This window comes from Ictalurus furcatus, chromosome 10, assembly GCF_023375685.1.
Source record: "Ictalurus furcatus strain D&B chromosome 10, Billie_1.0, whole genome shotgun sequence".
Lineage (NCBI taxonomy): Eukaryota > Metazoa > Chordata > Actinopteri > Siluriformes > Ictaluridae > Ictalurus > Ictalurus furcatus.
In genome coordinates, this window is record NC_071264.1 from 8,428,784 (window position 1) to 8,447,539 (window position 18,756).

At 41.5% G+C, this 18,756-nt stretch overlaps 1 protein-coding gene across 2 annotated transcripts in view; it reads right to left on the minus strand.

The window, feature by feature from the left end:
• The window catches only part of diaph3 (diaphanous-related formin 3), a 376,752-nt gene that overhangs the window by 126,585 nt on the left and 231,411 nt on the right, over positions 1–18,756 (minus strand). For both annotated transcript variants that reach the window (XR_008386878.1, XM_053634162.1), the window contains 4 exons: positions 18,607–18,701; positions 16,626–16,727; positions 9,775–10,014; positions 6,156–6,285 (listed from right to left, as the gene is read on the minus strand). Coding sequence is in view for 1 of the 2 variants with exons in the window: in XM_053634162.1 (XP_053490137.1) it covers positions 6,156–6,285; positions 9,775–10,014; positions 16,626–16,727; positions 18,607–18,701 (567 nt within the window). In the remaining variant the exon portion in view is untranslated. The remainder of the gene's footprint in view (positions 1–6,155; positions 6,286–9,774; positions 10,015–16,625; positions 16,728–18,606; positions 18,702–18,756) is intronic.

The following is an 18,756-nucleotide window of genomic DNA, read 5'->3' on the forward strand; positions in this document are numbered from 1 at the left end:
AAGACAGCAGCCGAGGAGAGGAAGAAGCAGAATAATGGATGGAAATAACTGTAATAGAGTAACACGATTAGACTTCGCGCACGGGCCTCTTTCAGGGCGGCAGGGATGTGTTACCCATAATGCCAACCGATTTGATGAGGGACGCCAGAGTGGGAGCTATTAATGAAATGTGGAAGAGTGGGAGAGAGCACAGATAGGCCATTAGAGAGAGACATAGAGAAGGGATGGGATTGTGAAGGGGAGAAATTTAGGGAGGGCGCGAGCAAATGAAGGAAGATAAAAAAAAAAAGTCAGAGGATGTGCTGTTTATGTCTAGAAACAGCTTCTGTCAGTCAGTTTCAACACTGACCCAGTTGAAGAGCTATTCAAAGGAAGGGAAAAAACAGTTGAAGTAGTTATTATTATTATTATTATTATTAACATTATTAGTGATGCAATAAAAGGAAAATTCTGGGCTGAAACCAAAAATTCAGGATGCACTGAAAACCGAAACTGAATATTTAAAAAAATATATATATATAAAAAAATTTTAATTGTATTAATATTAGACTTTTAAATTCATTTCATGAATTTAATGACTCTGAATTGAAAAACCACAAACCAATAAAATTTTACTGAAATGAACAAACCAAAACAAAAACAATACTGAATATATTATTCTTCAGTTCTGTAACGATCAGATTGAACAGATTTTAAAAAAAAAAAAAATCCAATTATCCAAATAATGTAAAGTCCTAGAACACTATTATGATATGCAAAACAGCAGCCAAGTAATGAACTAGGTCTCTATTATGTTTATGTAAACGTATCTCCACATTAATTAAAGATTATTGTGCAAAAGTGCAGCAATAGAACTAAATCCAACCTCGAACTGTAAACAACAGATGTAGCCTCAAGTCAAGAACAAAGATTTTCAGGGCTACATGAATTTGAATGTAATTACTAAACAGAGCAAACTGGTCTGCTTTCTATTTAAGCAAAAGTGGCCGGTTTCTCTTCAAGAGCAAAAGTTGCTCTGCTTTCTGGCGGGAGAGACGCTTCCTCTTCTCATCACAAACATGAGATGCTGCACTGAACAGTCTCTCACGCTCTGTGCTGGTGCTCGGGGTGGATAAATACCTGCGCGCAGTCCGCACTAGCAGTGGAAGGCGTAGCTGCGCTTGTTGTGGCGGTGTTGTGGGTCGAGGCGCTTTCCTGTAGAACCTCGTCAGACGTCAGGAACTGAGGGAGTTTGCGCCTCATCGCTTGTGCGTTCCCGTTTCTCAGGCACACTTTGCTCTGTGCTGCGAGTCGATCCTTCAGCAGCTTTCCTGTGCATGTGGCTGTTTTCTCTGGGTCAAAGTAATGTTTTTTAAATTGCAGATCTAGTAGTGTTGCAATGCAACGATAACCGTGGGCTAGATCGAGAGTGAAATCTGAGTACTGAGCTCTGAGGGGCGTGGCGGCGAACATTTTCAGCCGTTTTTTCCGGAAAATTTTGGCGGCCGAAATTTTGGTGCATCCCTAATCATTATTATTATTATTCTGCTCTGGAAGTCTATGGCAGCCCATAGAACCGCTTCTATTTGGCACACAGATAGAGGACAGTCTGATCTGTTAATATAGCAAATGTGGAGTCTCTAACTCAATCCCTCTAGCACCACCAACTGTCCAAATTTGCCCTCAGGTTTATGTTAATAACTTTTGAACCGTGAGTCCTAGAAACAAAAGTCTTTTTTTCCTCTGATTCCTTGGCTCGTGAAAAATTTCCGCCATTTTGAATGTTCTGAAAAACCTACTTTTTCGCACTCGTCCTGGGCCGTTTGTCCAGTTTGCACGAAAATTCTCATCTAGAGGCACTTACGCTAAAGTTATTCACAGAATTTAGATAAACCGTACAGCTTTCGAATGGCAATTCGACGGCAAACACGGCAAAATGGACGAGAGGATAGATCTCCGCAACGCTTTGAGGGATTGTGATGAAACTTGGTACTGGTCATCAACATTAGGGCCTGAGGTGACCTGAAGAATTTCGGTACACTGCCCCCTACTGGTCAGGGGATAGCAAAAACATTTTTGCAGTTTTGGCTTACAAATCTTTTATCATCATGCCCAGGTGCTACCTGAGCAGTTTCAGAACAGCACCACATACTGGACAACAATTCTAAAAAGGAGCTATCTTTAGTTATTTTTAAAATAAATGATTTTTTATGATTGAAAGTTTACTTTTTCTAACTCCCCATACACTGTTCATCGGACTCTAACAACAAACGTGTCACAAAGCTTTTTTTGCTGCTCATGGTGCCCATAAATTGTCTTGACCCGGGTATTGCTGCTTGCGGCTATATTTATTATTATTATTATTAAGCATACAGAGTCATTAACTAAATTCTAGTTGGTTTTATCCAGATACAGAGCATCTGAGAAAAAAATTGTACCTCCATAATCACACTAAATTATTTATTGTTGAAGAAACAAAGTAGTACACTTAAGTGCATGAGCCAAGCAAAAACTCCAAATCCCAAGGGCTCAGCAAGTCGCTCCACACCTAATGCTCTGTTTATTAATACAGTGGCATGGGGCCCAGCCCTGATTAATTACCAATGACTATTCCACCAAGAGACAACACTAAATGAGCAGGTCCCTAATTAAAAAGGATGCACGGTATTACTAATGAACACTCGTTAGTAACATTTCACATACGTAGCCAGCTGATACTGATGGGCTAGCCAAAAAGCCTGAACGGAGCAATGACCGATGGGTTCACGATTACCACTACTTCTGCTGAACTTGTTCCGGTTCTCCCGGATCTCTTGTGAAGCATGCAGTGATGTGGTGAGACAGTTTGGTTGTTGTGTAATCTCTTTGCTTCTGGGGTTGCCGGGAGCATCGTGACCCAACAGAGCACTACTGTCAATCCAGTACCACCACTCACACCAACTCAAACACACACACACACACACACACACTAAGCTTATCTCTGTCAGTTTGAAATAGTAATGCGACATTTTCATATGCAGTTCATAATGAAGAAATAAACAATGTTGCTTGCCATATGATAATTCAAACAGGTGTGGCTTGCAAAGATGCTGTTTAGAGAGAGAGAGAGAGAGAGAGAGAGAGAGAGAGATGATAGAAAAAATAAAGTGAATTAAAATTATAATAAGAAGAAATTTAATAGATGGATGGATGAATGGACAGACAGGTTTCATGTGGATGGATACATGAAGGGGTAAAATGAGTCTGATGCAAATGGATGGAGGAATGGATAGGTCTGATGTGGGTGAACAGATGGATGGTTCTGTTGTAGATGGACGGATGGATGGTTCTGCTGTGGGAAAAGGGATGGATGGATGGATTGGTCTGATATGGATGGATGAGGATATAATTCTGATATTACTGGATGGATATAGGGATGAATAGACCCCTTGATGGATGGATATGTCTGATATGGTTGGATAGAATGTGTCTGATGTGGACTGACAGACGGGCAGACAGACAAACACAGAAGAAGAAGGTGAAAAGAAGGCAAGGGTTCTAGACACCAGACAGCATGTTTTGGAATGGATGGATGATGAACTCTGTGTATTCTGGCTCGCTGCGCAGTGCTGAAGCCATGGAGGATCACCAGTGATGGCACGTCAGCTGGCGCTCGAGAGGAAAAAAATAAAACACAGCAACACACCAGCTGCGCAAGCCAACCTGCTCTAACACACTCTCTCCAATCTAAAATCTCCACTGATTACACCAAACACAAACACTTTAGAAATGACAGAGATGCGTCTTATTTCTCAGTACACTGTATCCTGATGGGGAAATGATCACGCCAGTGTCATGATCGTATACGCATCCTTAAAGCAGCAACATTAACAGCATTATGCACTGTACGTGTACATAGAGCAAAACAACCTTCCGCTGTATTTGTGGTTTTATAAAAGACCCAAGGAAATAAACGTATGATCAATATGCTCTTCGGAGCAGGAAGAGCCTTTGATTACTGAAGTGGTATCACACTGCATACAGAATAGGAGTACAGCACAAGGGAGTTGAAAACAGGAGAAATTAGGGAAACTGGAGAAAGAGATCGCAAGTTTGAATCCCGACGACGCCAAAGTCATCATCAGCGCCTCGGAGTCACAAAAGCAAAATCGGCAGCGCTTTCTGAGTGTGAGGGATAGTATTACTCGCGCCTCTGTCAATCACAGCGCCATAAACGTATTCCGGGTTTCTGTGAGATCGTGTATGGGAACGGTCGGTGCTTTCCTCCGAGCGTGTTCAGATTCCCCGAGATGCAAAATGAGCAGCTGTTCGAAAAAAACGCGGTGGACGATTTGATGCGTCTTTGAGAAAACGTGTTCGACTTCACCCTCCCTGGTTGGTGGCTGTCGTGCGAAGGCGGAGAGCTAAGTAGCGACTGGGGACTGGCAAATGACCGAACTTGGAGAAAATGGAGGAAAAAGGGGTTTAAGTGTAGATGAATTAAACTCATACTTACAGAAGATGCACATACCTGCAATACTCCTTTCCTAATTACAGTACCAAGACCGCACTGAACAAATTATTCACTAGGCTGTGTCTCTTTGATATTGTGATATTAGGGGTTGCATTTGATATCACAGACCAGTGGTTTTCAAAGTGAGGGCCTTGGGGGCCACCAGGGGGCGCCCGGGGGGCCTCAACAGTTTGGTGTGAAAAATAAATAAATGTATGTTTTCTCTTTCTCACTCTCAGACACACACACAATCAATTCATTACAAATAATGTAATGTAAAGATGTAAGATGTAATTATTAATAAAAAAAAAAAAGGGGATATATTCAGAAGTCTGAATTTTTAATGTGATTTAAAGACATCTTGCAAAAGGGGGGCCTCGGTCCAATGTTAATGCCATTTGGGGGGCCTTGCCCTGGAAAAGTTTGGGAACCCCTGTTATAGACATCAAATCATGGGTTTGATGAAATGGTGCTCTACATGTTCAGATCTTTTCTGAGTGGCTGCTATCGGATTGTAACTTTAATTTATATATATATATATATATATATATATATATATATATATATATATATATATATATATATATATATATAAATATAAATAATCGGGGGGCTGGTATAGTCATGAATCTTAAATGACGTTGAAATATTATATCATTTTAATGTTCATTCATTCATTTTGTGAGTTTTAGATTGTGCATGCGTACTCTTCGTTCCTATCAGCTTTCATCTTAATGATGATCCTCTAGACTTATACTTATAACTATCGTATAGTTCCGTGTTTCGTTTTTGTAATTTCAGCTCTACCAGCAGATTGAAGTGTTGCAGAATGATGTTTTTCTGACCTTTAGAGAGGAACGAATGAATAAATAAATACACTGTGTTTTTTTTTTTTGTCTAGCATCCTTGGAATGGGAAAACATTGTTCGAGGTGTCTTCCCCGACAAACTCCTTTACATGAGCAAACATGCTGGTTGCTTCTGGAAAACCAACATGTGTTAAACACTAGTAGACATGCCTCTGGTTTTTCCTAAATTAATTAGTCCCTGAACGCTGTAGGTTGCTTTATGAAACGTGAAATGTGTGCCATTGCGGATTTGCATGAAACATGAATTAAACATGTCTTAAAGCCAAAAATAATTCCATTCATCACATGCTGGTTTTCTTTCAGTTACCATTTATAATGATCCAATAAATTCAACTAGGACACAAACTCAGATACTGAAATTCTCCCCCCCCCGTGGTTGATTATGTTTGCACAAAGTAGGCACTACACAATATTAAGGCTGTACAATTATCAATCTCAATTATGTATTATTTTAATGCATCTAGGGTGAATCAGTATCAGGATCAGTATCAATAATAAAGTAAGTAGGTAGTTGAAAGATGCCAGTTATATTTGGATTCTTGAACGTGGTAGGTTATTTTGGGCCAAACTGCGAAGCCTGCAACCCGCTTTAAACATAACCCTGCTTTAGACATCATTAATTTAAAACAGTTTGTGACTGACACTACAGCTGACAAGAAAAAAGAAAATCACTTGTTTTCACACAACACATGACTTACACTGCATTTGAAAACAGGCTACTGCTGAGTTGTTATCGTTCCTAAAGTTTGTGAGTGTTTTTTTTTTCTGTTGTGTCTCATTGTGTATGTGTGTTTATTTGCGCGTGTATGTGTGTACCTCGACTGGCTCTGTCCACGTGTTGCAAGTCATCAACAAATTTGAGAACGTCAGGGAATTTCTCCTCACACACCTCAGCTAGGAAGTGAAGCAGCGTGGACAGCTGATCAGCCGACTTGGTGTCTTTCAACTGATGGGAAGGGGGGGGAAGAAAAAAAAAAAAAAAAGACAGATCAGTAGCATCATGTCACAAGAGAATTTGCAGCTTAAGTTGAAAGGTTATGTTAACAGTTACACGGGGAAAGTTACACATGTTCAGAGTCGGGTTACACGCGTGCTTAGGATGATTTCCGCATTACTGAATTCACACCTCCAAGCTTGCCAGAGTTTTTCTCGAGTACAAGAGTCGGAGACTGGGCTTTTCAGTCGTGTGCACACGACTGCCTTTAAACTGCCCTCAAGATCAGAATCATCTGTAACTGAGACTCCGCGTTTAAGGCTGTAGTCCTATCTGAGGTCTGAATACCGGTTTCAGTATTAACTCCAAACTACATATAAGTAACTTAACTTTTTAACGTGACTCTTAGGAAATTCACATTTCTCTTTAGAGTCTTGATATTAAGACACGATCGGAGGTGCATATTTAAATAGATGGTATACATGCACAGAGGGAGAAACGCACTCAAATCGTTAATTGCTCGCAGGAAATATTTACATCTCGACAATGAACCCGGATTGACAGGAAGATGGAATAAGGGCGAGAATAAGAAAGCAAGACACTGAAATAGAGAGAGAGAGAAGGGGGGGGGGGGGGGGATCATGGATAAAGTCATCGCTGACAGCCTCCTTTTGTCTTTGACAAGTTAATTTGATAGCGCGCTCTGAAATTGCAGCCAGATTGAAAACACGAGATGTTTTCAATGTTAATCATGATTACGATTCAATAGATATAGAACTTTGTAGAGGCCGAAATGTTTTGAAGAATACAGAACAAAGAGCATATTATTGGAGTGATGGCACAAACGTTACAAAGCTCAGCACTCAATGTGCTTTTCTGAAACTGGTGGGGTTCTTTACAGTATATCGGAGGGGAAAAAGTTTCAATAAAACCCACAATTCTTTCTCTAACAGTGCACAAATAGAAAACCGAGGGGAAGAAAGAAAGAAAATACTCCGAAGCAAATCCGTACTAATCTACGTTTATTGGATAATAAGAGCGTTGTGCTCTCGCTCTCTCTCGCTCTCTCTCTCTTTTCACTTGAAGTGCAGTATTTTAGTGATCGCTATAGTTGCTGACCTTGTGGGCATTCAGCGAACAGCAAGCTTTCAGAGTTAGACAGCAAATTCGAACACCTAAAAGAAAGCTAAATGTTTCCTTGTGGGAAAAGTCACCTCAGCTACACTTTTGATGACTAAACATACACCAAGCACAACACAGAGGAAATCATGTCCCACGTAAACTTGCCTGAACAAACAAACGAGCAGAGAAACACAAGCAGAGGAAGAGAACATCAGGACGAGTCCTCAGGCAAGCAACTTGAAAGGCGGGGAATGGCACGCGTTCTTTGTTACTCTCCGCCTGTCGGGAATGACACATCTGTCACTCTGCCTCTCTTTCTGCACTCGTTTGTCAGGGAAGACAAATCTCTCCATCATTTAGAAACTTAGGAGAGAGCTGCATTTGAGCATCCTCCAATCGCTTGGCTCAACACGGAGGAAAAGTGGCAAGAGATACAGGTGGAATTTATAAAAAAAATGTATAATAATAATAATAATAAAAAGGTCAGAACTGTGCAGATTGTGTCTCGGGCTCACTGGCCACTCAGAGCTCTCTCTCATCACTTCCTCACATTATCAGCTACTAGGAAGCAGATGTTCCTGTAGCAGTCCATCGGCTTCTGCTTCTAATAAAGTCCAGGCTATGAATGTGTTTGTCGGTGTGGGACTCCTTTGTCAGGTGCTATAAGAGATTTGATGAGCTGAGAGGCATTTCATTCAGCCCGAGAGAAGGCTGGCCTGGTTACTCAGCTGTAATGTGGTAATGGCCATTTAGAGAAGAGGCAAGAGAAGGAAATAAAGAGAGAGAGAAAAGTAGAAAGAGTGAGGCAGGAAAAGAAGGAGAGGAACTGCAGAATGAGCGGTGGGTTGCCATGGCTGCGCAAAATAGGCTGGACTCGTAATTAAATTCATCTTATTTCATTTCAGCTTCCCCAACACGTATCCCCCCCACCCCAAAAAAAAAAACGGGATCGCAGACGAGCTATTCTACTTAACGAGCTTTAAAATCATCGTGCTCTGCACCTTCCACTCACACACGGAGAAAACATGCCTCAAAGCTCGAGAGTGTTTTAAATAAAAAATAAATAAATAAATAAATAAATAAATAAATAAAAGGCAAGAGTGAGGTGGCTCATTGGAAAGGGCAAGGTAGCCTCCTACTCCAAAACATGCGCAAAATAAATAAATACATAAATAAATAAATAAATAAAAACAGAAGGGTTTGTTTAAAACAGGTTTTTACTTAATTCACATTATTTATTAAATTCATGTATTAATTTAATTATTTATTTGTTTTGATGAATTATTTATTTATTAATTATTTACTTGTTCGTCTAAAGAATTTGATGGATTTTAAAGGGACAAAGGGGTAACAAAAGGAAAAAAGTAAAAAATAAAAAAAAAAGAAAGAGTTTAGAGAAGAGAACGTGTGAAGTAAAATTAAATCGTTTGTTCTTTCTTCTTCTTTTTTTTTATTTTTTTTTTTTTAAACATTCCATTGAAAATTTCTGCCATTTGGGGCTACACACTTGGGTCTTGGGTACAGGCATCAGATTAATATAGTAGATTATAATGACGTAAGTAAATGTATGAGTAACGGTGTGAGTTGAACGCAAATAAACGCCACCACAACGTCGCAATTACGAGTGGAGAAACTCGGGATTTTCTTTAAGCTCTGACTGTCAGAAAGAAAACACGGTGGAATCAACGGATGCGACGTCTGCAGCTGAAGTTAAATTTGCCGAAATTGAATGTTTACACGTTTCAGAAGCTGATTTCAGTCGTGACGTGCTGGGCATATGCAGCACGTTATTGTCAGGCTTTTTTTTTTTTTTTTTTTACATTTACAATAAAACAAGCTAATTTCCTGCACAAAATATGACAGCATTGTACAATTACAATATAACACGCAATGATAAAGTTCACAGCGGCTTCGTAAATTGATTAAAAAACATTTAAAAAAAAAAAAAAAAAGCAAAACACACCTGATGAGCATTTTTTGTTCTTCATTTTCTCGAAGTAGAGTTAAACCTTGCTGTATTTTCTTTATACTTAATTAAGAGAAGGTACACCGCCAACTTGCTCCGACCAAAGTGACCTGAACGCACCTGACGTCGTAATTGCGACTTCCTAACTCGTAAATACGAACTTCCCAGGAAGATCTGAACGCACAGTAAGTACACATGTACACATTTAAGCAAGTTGGTGATTAAGAGGGATAGTAAGTAAGTAAGTAAGTAAGTAACTGAGTAAATTACTACATGAGTACGTTGATAATCAGTGAGTGAGTATATACGTCATTGCAGTGAGTGAGTACTTAAGCTCGTAAGTAAGTACTGTACGTCAGTGAGTACATCATTAGGTAAGTAAGTTAGTACAGATGCGGTGTGTGCATACACACCTTACAGAGGGAGCTGAGGTCAAAGCCGTAGGACTGGGCATTGCGAGAGCCTGTGTTCATGTAGTTGCCCATGAGCAGCACAAGTTCCAGCAGCTTGCTGAAGGCTTTGCTCTTCCTCACGTCCTCACACGCCGCGCTCACCGCCAGCATGTCCGGCCTCAGGTGACTCACCTGCTCCTCAAACTGCAGCTTAAACAGGATGGAGTTCAGCCTCGGCCGCAGGCGCTTCACAACACTCATCTGCAGACAGAGAAAGAAAACGAATATACAGCTGATTTAGATTATTACCATGGCATTCCTCGGTCCTCTCGAGCAGTGATGGGATTTCACCCAACGCTTAAAAGAGAGAGATGATGATCAAAACAGGACTCTATGGATGAGGTAAGATTTCCGGACATTCGGCACTATGAAAAACTCGTGGCACAATAATTTGATGTGTATTTTATGAGTCAGATTCTCCAAGACGTTCAGTAAAACTTACCTGCCAATTTCCTTATAAGGCTGCACAAAGTGTACCTGAGACTACGGACGCATTTTTAAAAATCACATATGGACTTTATTTAGTTTATCACCGTTTACTGCTCTTCATACTAGTTTGTCCCCCCCCCCCCCACAATGTAGAAACATCGTGTCATTATTTTTGAAGGCAGCTTCGCTTTGCAGCATTTCTGTTCATGTGCTTAAACCTCTTGCACAGTGCTATACTGTATATCTAAGGCACGAGACGTATCGTTTAAAACTCGGTCAATACTTGGTTTTGATAAAAAGACACGAGACATAATAGACCACACTTGTCTTTATACTGAAGGGGGGAATGAAAAGGAAAAAAAAAAAAAAGGGGAAACCTCTTTTCCCACAGGATATAAAGGAATATGTCGATTCAGACGGGAGACAAGTTTCTGGGACTAAAATCCTGACGTCTTAATGGAAAAACTGTCACATCTGAATAGACATTAGGAGTTATCAGTACACTATATAATCAATTCCCTTACACACAGAGTGACGGTTCATAATTCCCCGAGTATCCTCACATTAAAGCTGTGCACACTGCAGCACGATGTTTCACACTGAACCTCACAAAGACGTCCAAACTGAAAACCTTTACTCAGCTTCGGCGCTGAGAGACTCCTCATTACGGCTTTCTGTTTGCTCCCCTCCGACTCGGTCTGAAATTACTTTCAGAGTTTCGTAATTTGCCTACTGCTTTCGGCCTGGCATTTTAAAAGCTATTTATGTGACGAAGGCCAGGGTTTTTGTGTTGCTAGGCAATCGTAATGGATGTTGGCAATGATGTGATCTAGGCTCCTTCTGCTGAAGTTAATTGGTGCGTGAGCGGCCGTGGGGGAGCGACCGGAGGGACGGACGGCATCGCACAACAGGCAGCGTCGAATTACGGGCGTTACACAATTAAGTTAAATTGGGAAATATTGCGTTCTAAAAGCGGAGGCTCCGGGGCACCGGCAACGATGTTAGAACGCCCTGTGGACACGGGCAGGGCGGGGAGAAAATGTTCTCCGAGGCCATAATTATATATATCTGTGTGAGTGTTGTGTGAGAACTGCTGACAGACATTCAAAGAGCAGATGATATATTACGGGTTTATTGGGGACCCAATAGCTTACTTGATTTCAAATTGTGTGTGTATCTGTGTGTGTGTGTGTGTGTGTGTGTGTGTGTGTGTATGTGTATATATATATATATATATAAGAGTAGTAGGCGATCGAGGTGTAATTGATCACAAAGAAAACAGACTGGCAACAGTGCATAGATAAGTAACTCAATAAAGAAGAACGATTAATATGTCTAGAGCCATTATCCACACGTAGAAATTATTGTCTTTACTGAATATCAAACATTCAAGCCAGCACTGAGCAGAAACAGATATTGAGAGAGACAACAAGTAAACAAATCACGCAAATCAAATATACTGTAATAAAATCACATCTACGAAGACGCAAACTGCAATATTCTCGTTATTAAAATGCCATGCTTTTCTAGGCAGATGGGCGGATGGGATGAGACGAGGGGAGGGTCTGTGATGCCAATTTCCACCGGACTCTTAGTCTTTACACGTGACGTGAAATGAGAACAACAATCATTCAAAGCTAGTGTTATTAAAGAGCAAACGTCACACGCATGCACCGCAAATAATCAAGACGCCCTTAGTACAAAGGACTGTTTTATCACGGCGAAGTGAAGGCTGCGAGGGGTACAAAGAGGAGAAAGATGAAGTAAAAGGAAATGGGTCAGTGAAAAATGTCTAATCTGTGTGGGTAAACACACTGAGAGCATCCTCTGTTCACGTCATACGCAATCTAATCTGCGATGAAACAGACTGCAATTCAAAGCTCTTATAAGCATAAATATTTGAGCAGGATTAACCCAAAAAAAGTAGCAGTGCTCCTGCAAAGGCTGACATATAGAATTTTTTTCATCAGGGCGCCTCTTTGAAGATGAAAAAAAAAAAATAAATCAAATAAAAAGAGCTGGTTTAGATTTTCACAAGTTCTGATCAAAATTGCTAGTGGAGTTAACGTCCTTCTGAATACCACTGTACTGGTGTAAAGGAATATTTTTCAGAAGGGTATTTCAGCCATGTATCATTGAACTGCATAACTAGTATTTAGTAACTTAATGCAGACAACTGCTCTGTGTTAACCGTGTAATATAGTAAAGCGATGTACAATACAAACATGTTCCTTCTTCCCTTGAATTAGTCCTTCTATTTTCGGCTTTTCCTGGTGGAGGCGGCAGAGGCAACAGGCAGAGAAGGTCAGCCAAGATATTTCTATCCACAGCCACAGGTTCCAGCGCCTCCTGGGGGATTCTGAGACGTTCTCAAGCCAACTGTGAGATATAATCTCTCCAGAGGGTCCTGGGGCTGCCCCAGATCTCTGTCCAGGGGGTGTGCCTAATAAAGCTCAAAATCGTTTCTTTCTACTCAGCCCAAAAGATGCACACACTGCGAGTGCCACATGCTACACAGATAAACATACGGGATCCCCACAGTCCCCGTGTTTCATGTGATGTCACACTGTATAATCACTGAGGATACATGGATGTTGCTGCTTCATAAAGAACATTCATTCTCATTTGTACCGATGATCAAAAACTATAATATATAGGCGTCTGTGCTCGTAAATGTTTTGAGGCATTCCAGAGCAGGGGGAGGGGTTGTGTAGGATGATTAGAGAAACACAAATGTGGTCAAGTTTGTCTAAGAGTTTTATTCTGTTCTGAAGTAGGGAGTAATTTTAGCCCTCTTCCAACTCTAGTTACGCTCACGTTGTACAGAGAGGTCATCGCGACTGCAAGATAAAACTCGTGTGACAAACACCGAAACAAAAACAGTATAAAATCAACTTGAGATGCGCGTCTACTGGCTTTTATTTAATTTTTCCCCAATTCTTACTTTGTGATTCACTTGTGAGCACACACCTCATGAAAGCAAACCTATGTACTGGTTGCCAGGGCAGCACAAATGTTTGCTCCCATTTTCTCGCTCTCACCCTGAACATGCCAACGTCGTTCTCTAACTTCGGCCATCGCCCGTTCCCCAACTTCGGCCATCACCCGTTCCCCAACTTCGGCCATCTGCGTTCCCCAACTTCGGCCAACTGCGTTCCCCAACTTCGGCCATCGCCCGTTCCCCAACTTCTGCCATCGCCCGTTCCCCAACTTCGGCCATCTGCGTTCCCCATCTTCGGCCATCGCCCGTTCCCCAACTTCGGCCATCGCCCGTTCCCCAACTTCGGCCATCGCCCGTTCCCCAACTTCGGCCAACTGCGTTCCCCAACTTCGGCCATGGCCCGTTCCCCAACTTCGGCCATGGCCCGTTCCCCAACTTCGGCCATCTGCGTTCCCCAACTTCGGCCAACTGCGTTCCCCAACTTCGGCCATCGCGGTACCCTAACTTCGGCCATCGCGGTACCCTAACTTCGGCCATCGCCGTTCCCCAACTTCGGCCATCGCGGTACCCTAACTTCGGCCATCGCCGTTCCCCAACTTCGGCCATCGCGGTACCCTAACTTCGGCCATCGCCGTTCCCCAACTTCGGCCACCGCGGTACCCCAACTTCGGCCACCGCGGTACCCCAACTTCGGCCATCGCGGTACCCCAACTTCGGCCATCGCGGTACCCCAACTTCGGCCATCGCCGTTCCCCAACTTCGGCCATCGCCGTTCCCCAACTTCGGCCATCGCCGTTCCCCAACTTCGGCCATCGCGGTACCCTAACTCCGGCCATCGCCGTTCCCTAACTCCGGCCATCGCCGTTCCCCAACTCCGGCCATCGCGGTACCCCAACTCCGGCCATCGCGGTACCCCAACTTCGGCCATCGCGGTACCCCAACTTCGGCCATCGCGGTACCCCAACTTCGGCCATCGCGGTTCCCCAACTTCGGCCATCGCGGTTCCCCAACTTCGGCCATCGCGGTACCCCAACTTCGGCCATCGCGGTTCCCCAACTTCGGCCATCGCGGTTCCCCAACTTCGGCCATCGCGGTTCCCTAACTTCGGCCATCGCGGTTCTCTTACTCCAGCCATCACAGTAAGTATGTTAACACTGTTCAAATCAAGACTGGTGGCATCACTATGTATGTATAGAGGACAAAGTCAGTCATTTACAAGCAGTCCACAAACATGAGGCTCATTACCATTAATTAAGTCATTCCGTCTTTCTGTACAAATGCAGCAGCTTTGTTTATGTTTTGGTACGTTAGAAAATCTTTTTGACGTGACTGCAAAACAACTGAACAAGTACTGTACAATTGCTAGTCTGAACAGATACCCAGTGAGTAATAAACAGATGGTCAGCTATTCATTAAGACCTGTAAATGCAGCGCACTGTAGAACTTCACTTGATAATAAACAGCTATAAAGAACATTAAAATGGAAGGAGAAAGCAGTTCATTTATTAAATGTTGAGTTAAGATACTAATTACTGAAATTTATATTGGTTTACTACTTTAAGTAAATATTTTGAGAGTTTCTGGTTATTTGGTTTGGATAAAACAGGATAATAAATCCTTGTCTAACTAAAAAGACTGACTTGTAATTAAGCAACTTGAAATTAGCATACATGATCAGTTACTGAAATGTTTAGCTTCTTAAAATAGGCAGTATGAGTCCTTTAGGGTTTTATCGATTTGGTCGGAGCGGAAACGTGACAAGCTCTAAATGAAATGAACATTAAAGTACACTAATACACCACAGGCTAAACGTGCACTTACCAATGTTTTCTGTATTGAATATTTAGTTTGTGTATGTGAAACTGACAGCACTAAACTGCAGTAACACCAACCTCTGAATCTGGAATGATTTGTGCAGGTGTTAAACACTTCTTCGAAGAATATGTTAAGTTCATTAATGTGTGTGTTTTCAACTTGGCTAAAAAAAAAAAAAAGGATATATTTAACATCAGTTTATAATTCCTTACATTTATATAGCGCTTTTCTAGACACTCGAAGTACTTTACATAGTATGGGGGGGATCTCCTCAATCACCACTAGTGTGTAGCATCCACCTGGATGATGGGACGGCAGCCATAGTGCACCAGAACTACACCACCCACCAGTTATTAGTGGAGAGGAGAGAGTGATGTAGCCAATTCAGAGATGGGGATTATTAGGAGGCCATGACAGGGAAGGGCCAATGGGGGTATTTCGGCAGGACACCGGGGTTATACTCCTACTCTTTTACAATAAGTGTCCGGGGATTTTTAATAACCACAGTGAGTCAGGACCTCAGTTTAACGTCTCATCCAAAAGACAGTGCTGTTTTTACAGTATAGTGTCCCCGTCACTATACTGGGGCATTAGACCCCGCACAGACCACAGGGTAAGTGCCCCCTGCTGGCCTCACTAATACCACTTCCAGCAGAAACCTTAGTTTTCCCCAATAGGTCTCCCATCCAGGTACTGGTCAGGTTCAACCCTCCTTAGCTTCAGTGGGAAACCAGGCAAGAGCTGCAGGGTGATATGGCTCTGGCTATATTATTATTATTATTATTATTATTATTATTATTATTATGATACTACCATATTATTACAACTATATTTATTAGGGATGTCACAGAAATATTTGCGCTCTTTCGGTTGCAAAAATTTGAAAAAGGCAAAGTATTTTGACCCAAAATATTAAAATGGTCTTTAATAGAGTATCAAACCGAACACAAGCTTTCATGAGAAGCAGCAACAGAGAAAATGTTCTCTAAAAGGATTAGACAGAAATGTGATTATATCTTTCTGTGGTGGTGGTGTTTTTACTGTTTCCTAAATATTACTGCAGGAAAACTCGGTTAGAGTTTTTTTTTTTGTGATTCCCAACACAGTTCCCGACTGCACAGCCGTTAATATTACTATGGCCTCCACTATTCTCCTTAAACCTGAGATGGGGGAAATGATCATTTTAATGTCTTTTTATGCTAACGGTTCAGGGTGATTAAATCATTTATCAGGATGTTTTAAAATGGAAAATCATTTTAACATCAATACACAAGCCTCGTAGTTACACAAAATATAAATATATTTATATATATATATATATATATATATATACACACACACACATCATTTATATATATATATATATATATATATATATATATATATATATATATATATATACACATATACACACACATCATTTATATTATATATATATATATATATATATATATATATATATATATATATATATATATATATATATATATATATATATATATATATGTGTATATATGTATATACACACACATATATATGTGTGTGTGTGTGTGTGTGTGTGTGTGTGTGTCTTTAAAAAAAAAACTAATCTATGATTCAATGTGTGTGTGTGTGTGTGTACACTTACCACAACCCCAAACTGTTCAGGTTCAGACAGACTGGTATACTCATGTTTATACTTGGCCAATGCAGTCAGATGTTCCTGCTCAGGAAGGTGCTTCACCAGAGTCTAATGCAAAGACACAGATTCAGAGTAAGTCAGAGTAAGGCAAGAACAGAGACGTAATATCAGCCAAACAACACGCCAAAATCTTTATTTACTGACGTACTCGGCACTACACCCTGCCTTCATAAACGCCAAATCCAGCGGTGAGGCACCAAATACTAATCTCTTTTAATAGAACCTTTCCTTCAACCTTCTCTTTTACCCCCTACATTACAAATGCAGCCCATGCTCCTCCCGATTTGTGTGCATTTGCCAAAGTAATTCCACTCATTCCCCTTCATTCGCCCTCCAGTAAGTTCATTAAAGAGCAGATAAATGGTTTATCATTATGCAGTCCACTCTCATTTAGCAAAAATAATCCCCACCGAATGCCATTTATCAATATCCCCACAATAATCTGTCATCTAATGCAAAGGAAATCCATATCTCCTGGCTGCTAATGTTGATAGCCACAATATAAATTCACATTTAATAACCAGGCCATCGACACACGGCTCAACAGTGGGCTGTTTGTTTCATCTGTTCAAGCCACACCATGAGGCCTTACGTTCGAGTTCATCACGTCTAATATTAAAACAACGCTGAAGCAAGAGCACGCATTACAGCTCGCTCTCAAACTATTTCCATAGCACGATCCTTCAACATATCAAATCAGTCCAATCAATAGTGTTTGTTAAATGGAGAAGGCTGCATGCTCAGCGCTGGAGGCGCCGTGAGAAATATAGATAGGACGAGTAAAAGTATGTTTTCAACAAAGTTGATAAAAACAAGACAGAAGCAGGGTGAAGGTGAAGATACCTAAGCCCTCGGTGCATCTCCTTACACACATGTTCCTCTACAAGCCACTGGAGCAGAGCTGAGTGTGGTAATTACAGAACATGGGCTTGAGGGAGAAGAATGCCAACACTACAAACTACAACAGTGTGGAGCACGACGAAAACATTCCCACAAACAGTGGGGCCCACGCATCGTTCTTCCTGATGCTGTCCATGTCTAGGTCTCTAACAAGTGAAAGCTAACAAGGGCAATACGGAGAAATGTCAGAAAGGCATGATGGTGAGACTGGGTTGATGTTTCTGTATTCCAGCAAACTCGACAGCACAAGCCGACTAAATAACCGCTGTCTGTTTATTTAATAGACACGGCGATGATACTGGAACCAGGGTTGTTTCAGCGTAGCAACAAAAACCCATCCAGTCCAGACAGGTCTAAGGAATGGAATAGTCATTAATGCGGTTGAGTATTGCAGCTACTCAAAGAAAATCTATTTCACAGAGGTGTAGAACCTCCACACAATACAATACGATTTCTGTTCTTAAGGCCACGAGTTGATATTGGACTATACGACTGGATCTGCTGCGATACGATTCGATTTAGTAGCCTCTGTTCATTCTCAAATGACGTAATAAAAAAATAGAACTATTTTTGTACAGCACTAGTTGTTTGTCCTTTTTCAATAACAACCAATTCATAATCAGTCCTAATTACGATCGCTGACTCGATTCACTTCAGTCGTCGCCTTTTACATCGACACGTGGATCCAAATCTTCTGGACGTCCCGCCCCTAGGAGTTAACTTGCGCCTATTCAGTTTGCTGCCAGTTGTCCCTTTTTGGCCCGATGTACCGTACGACTGCGATATTAACCTTGCGTGGCACAGAATTAACCCTAAGCGCTAACATCTAACACCCAAACAGCTAGGTAGAGCAGAGCCAAAGTAAGGCATCAACACCGTGTCAGCGGGAAAGCACAACGAGCCATCTAACGCATGGATGTAGACGCTGACACAGAGTGATAAACGGTTTGGGATGGATTTATAACCATGTCACTTCTTAAATCATTAACTGCAACTAATGCATACTAGAGGTGAAAGGATGTGTTACCTGGATCATTGGTTCTGTTAGCTGCTCCTCGTCTACCTCCACAATCATCCTCCTGATCTCCTCGTAAGGCAAACGGAAGGAACCCAGGAAAATGGCTGTGTGTGTGAGAGAGAAAGAGAGAGAGAGTTGAGAATCTCATGAGTACACAAC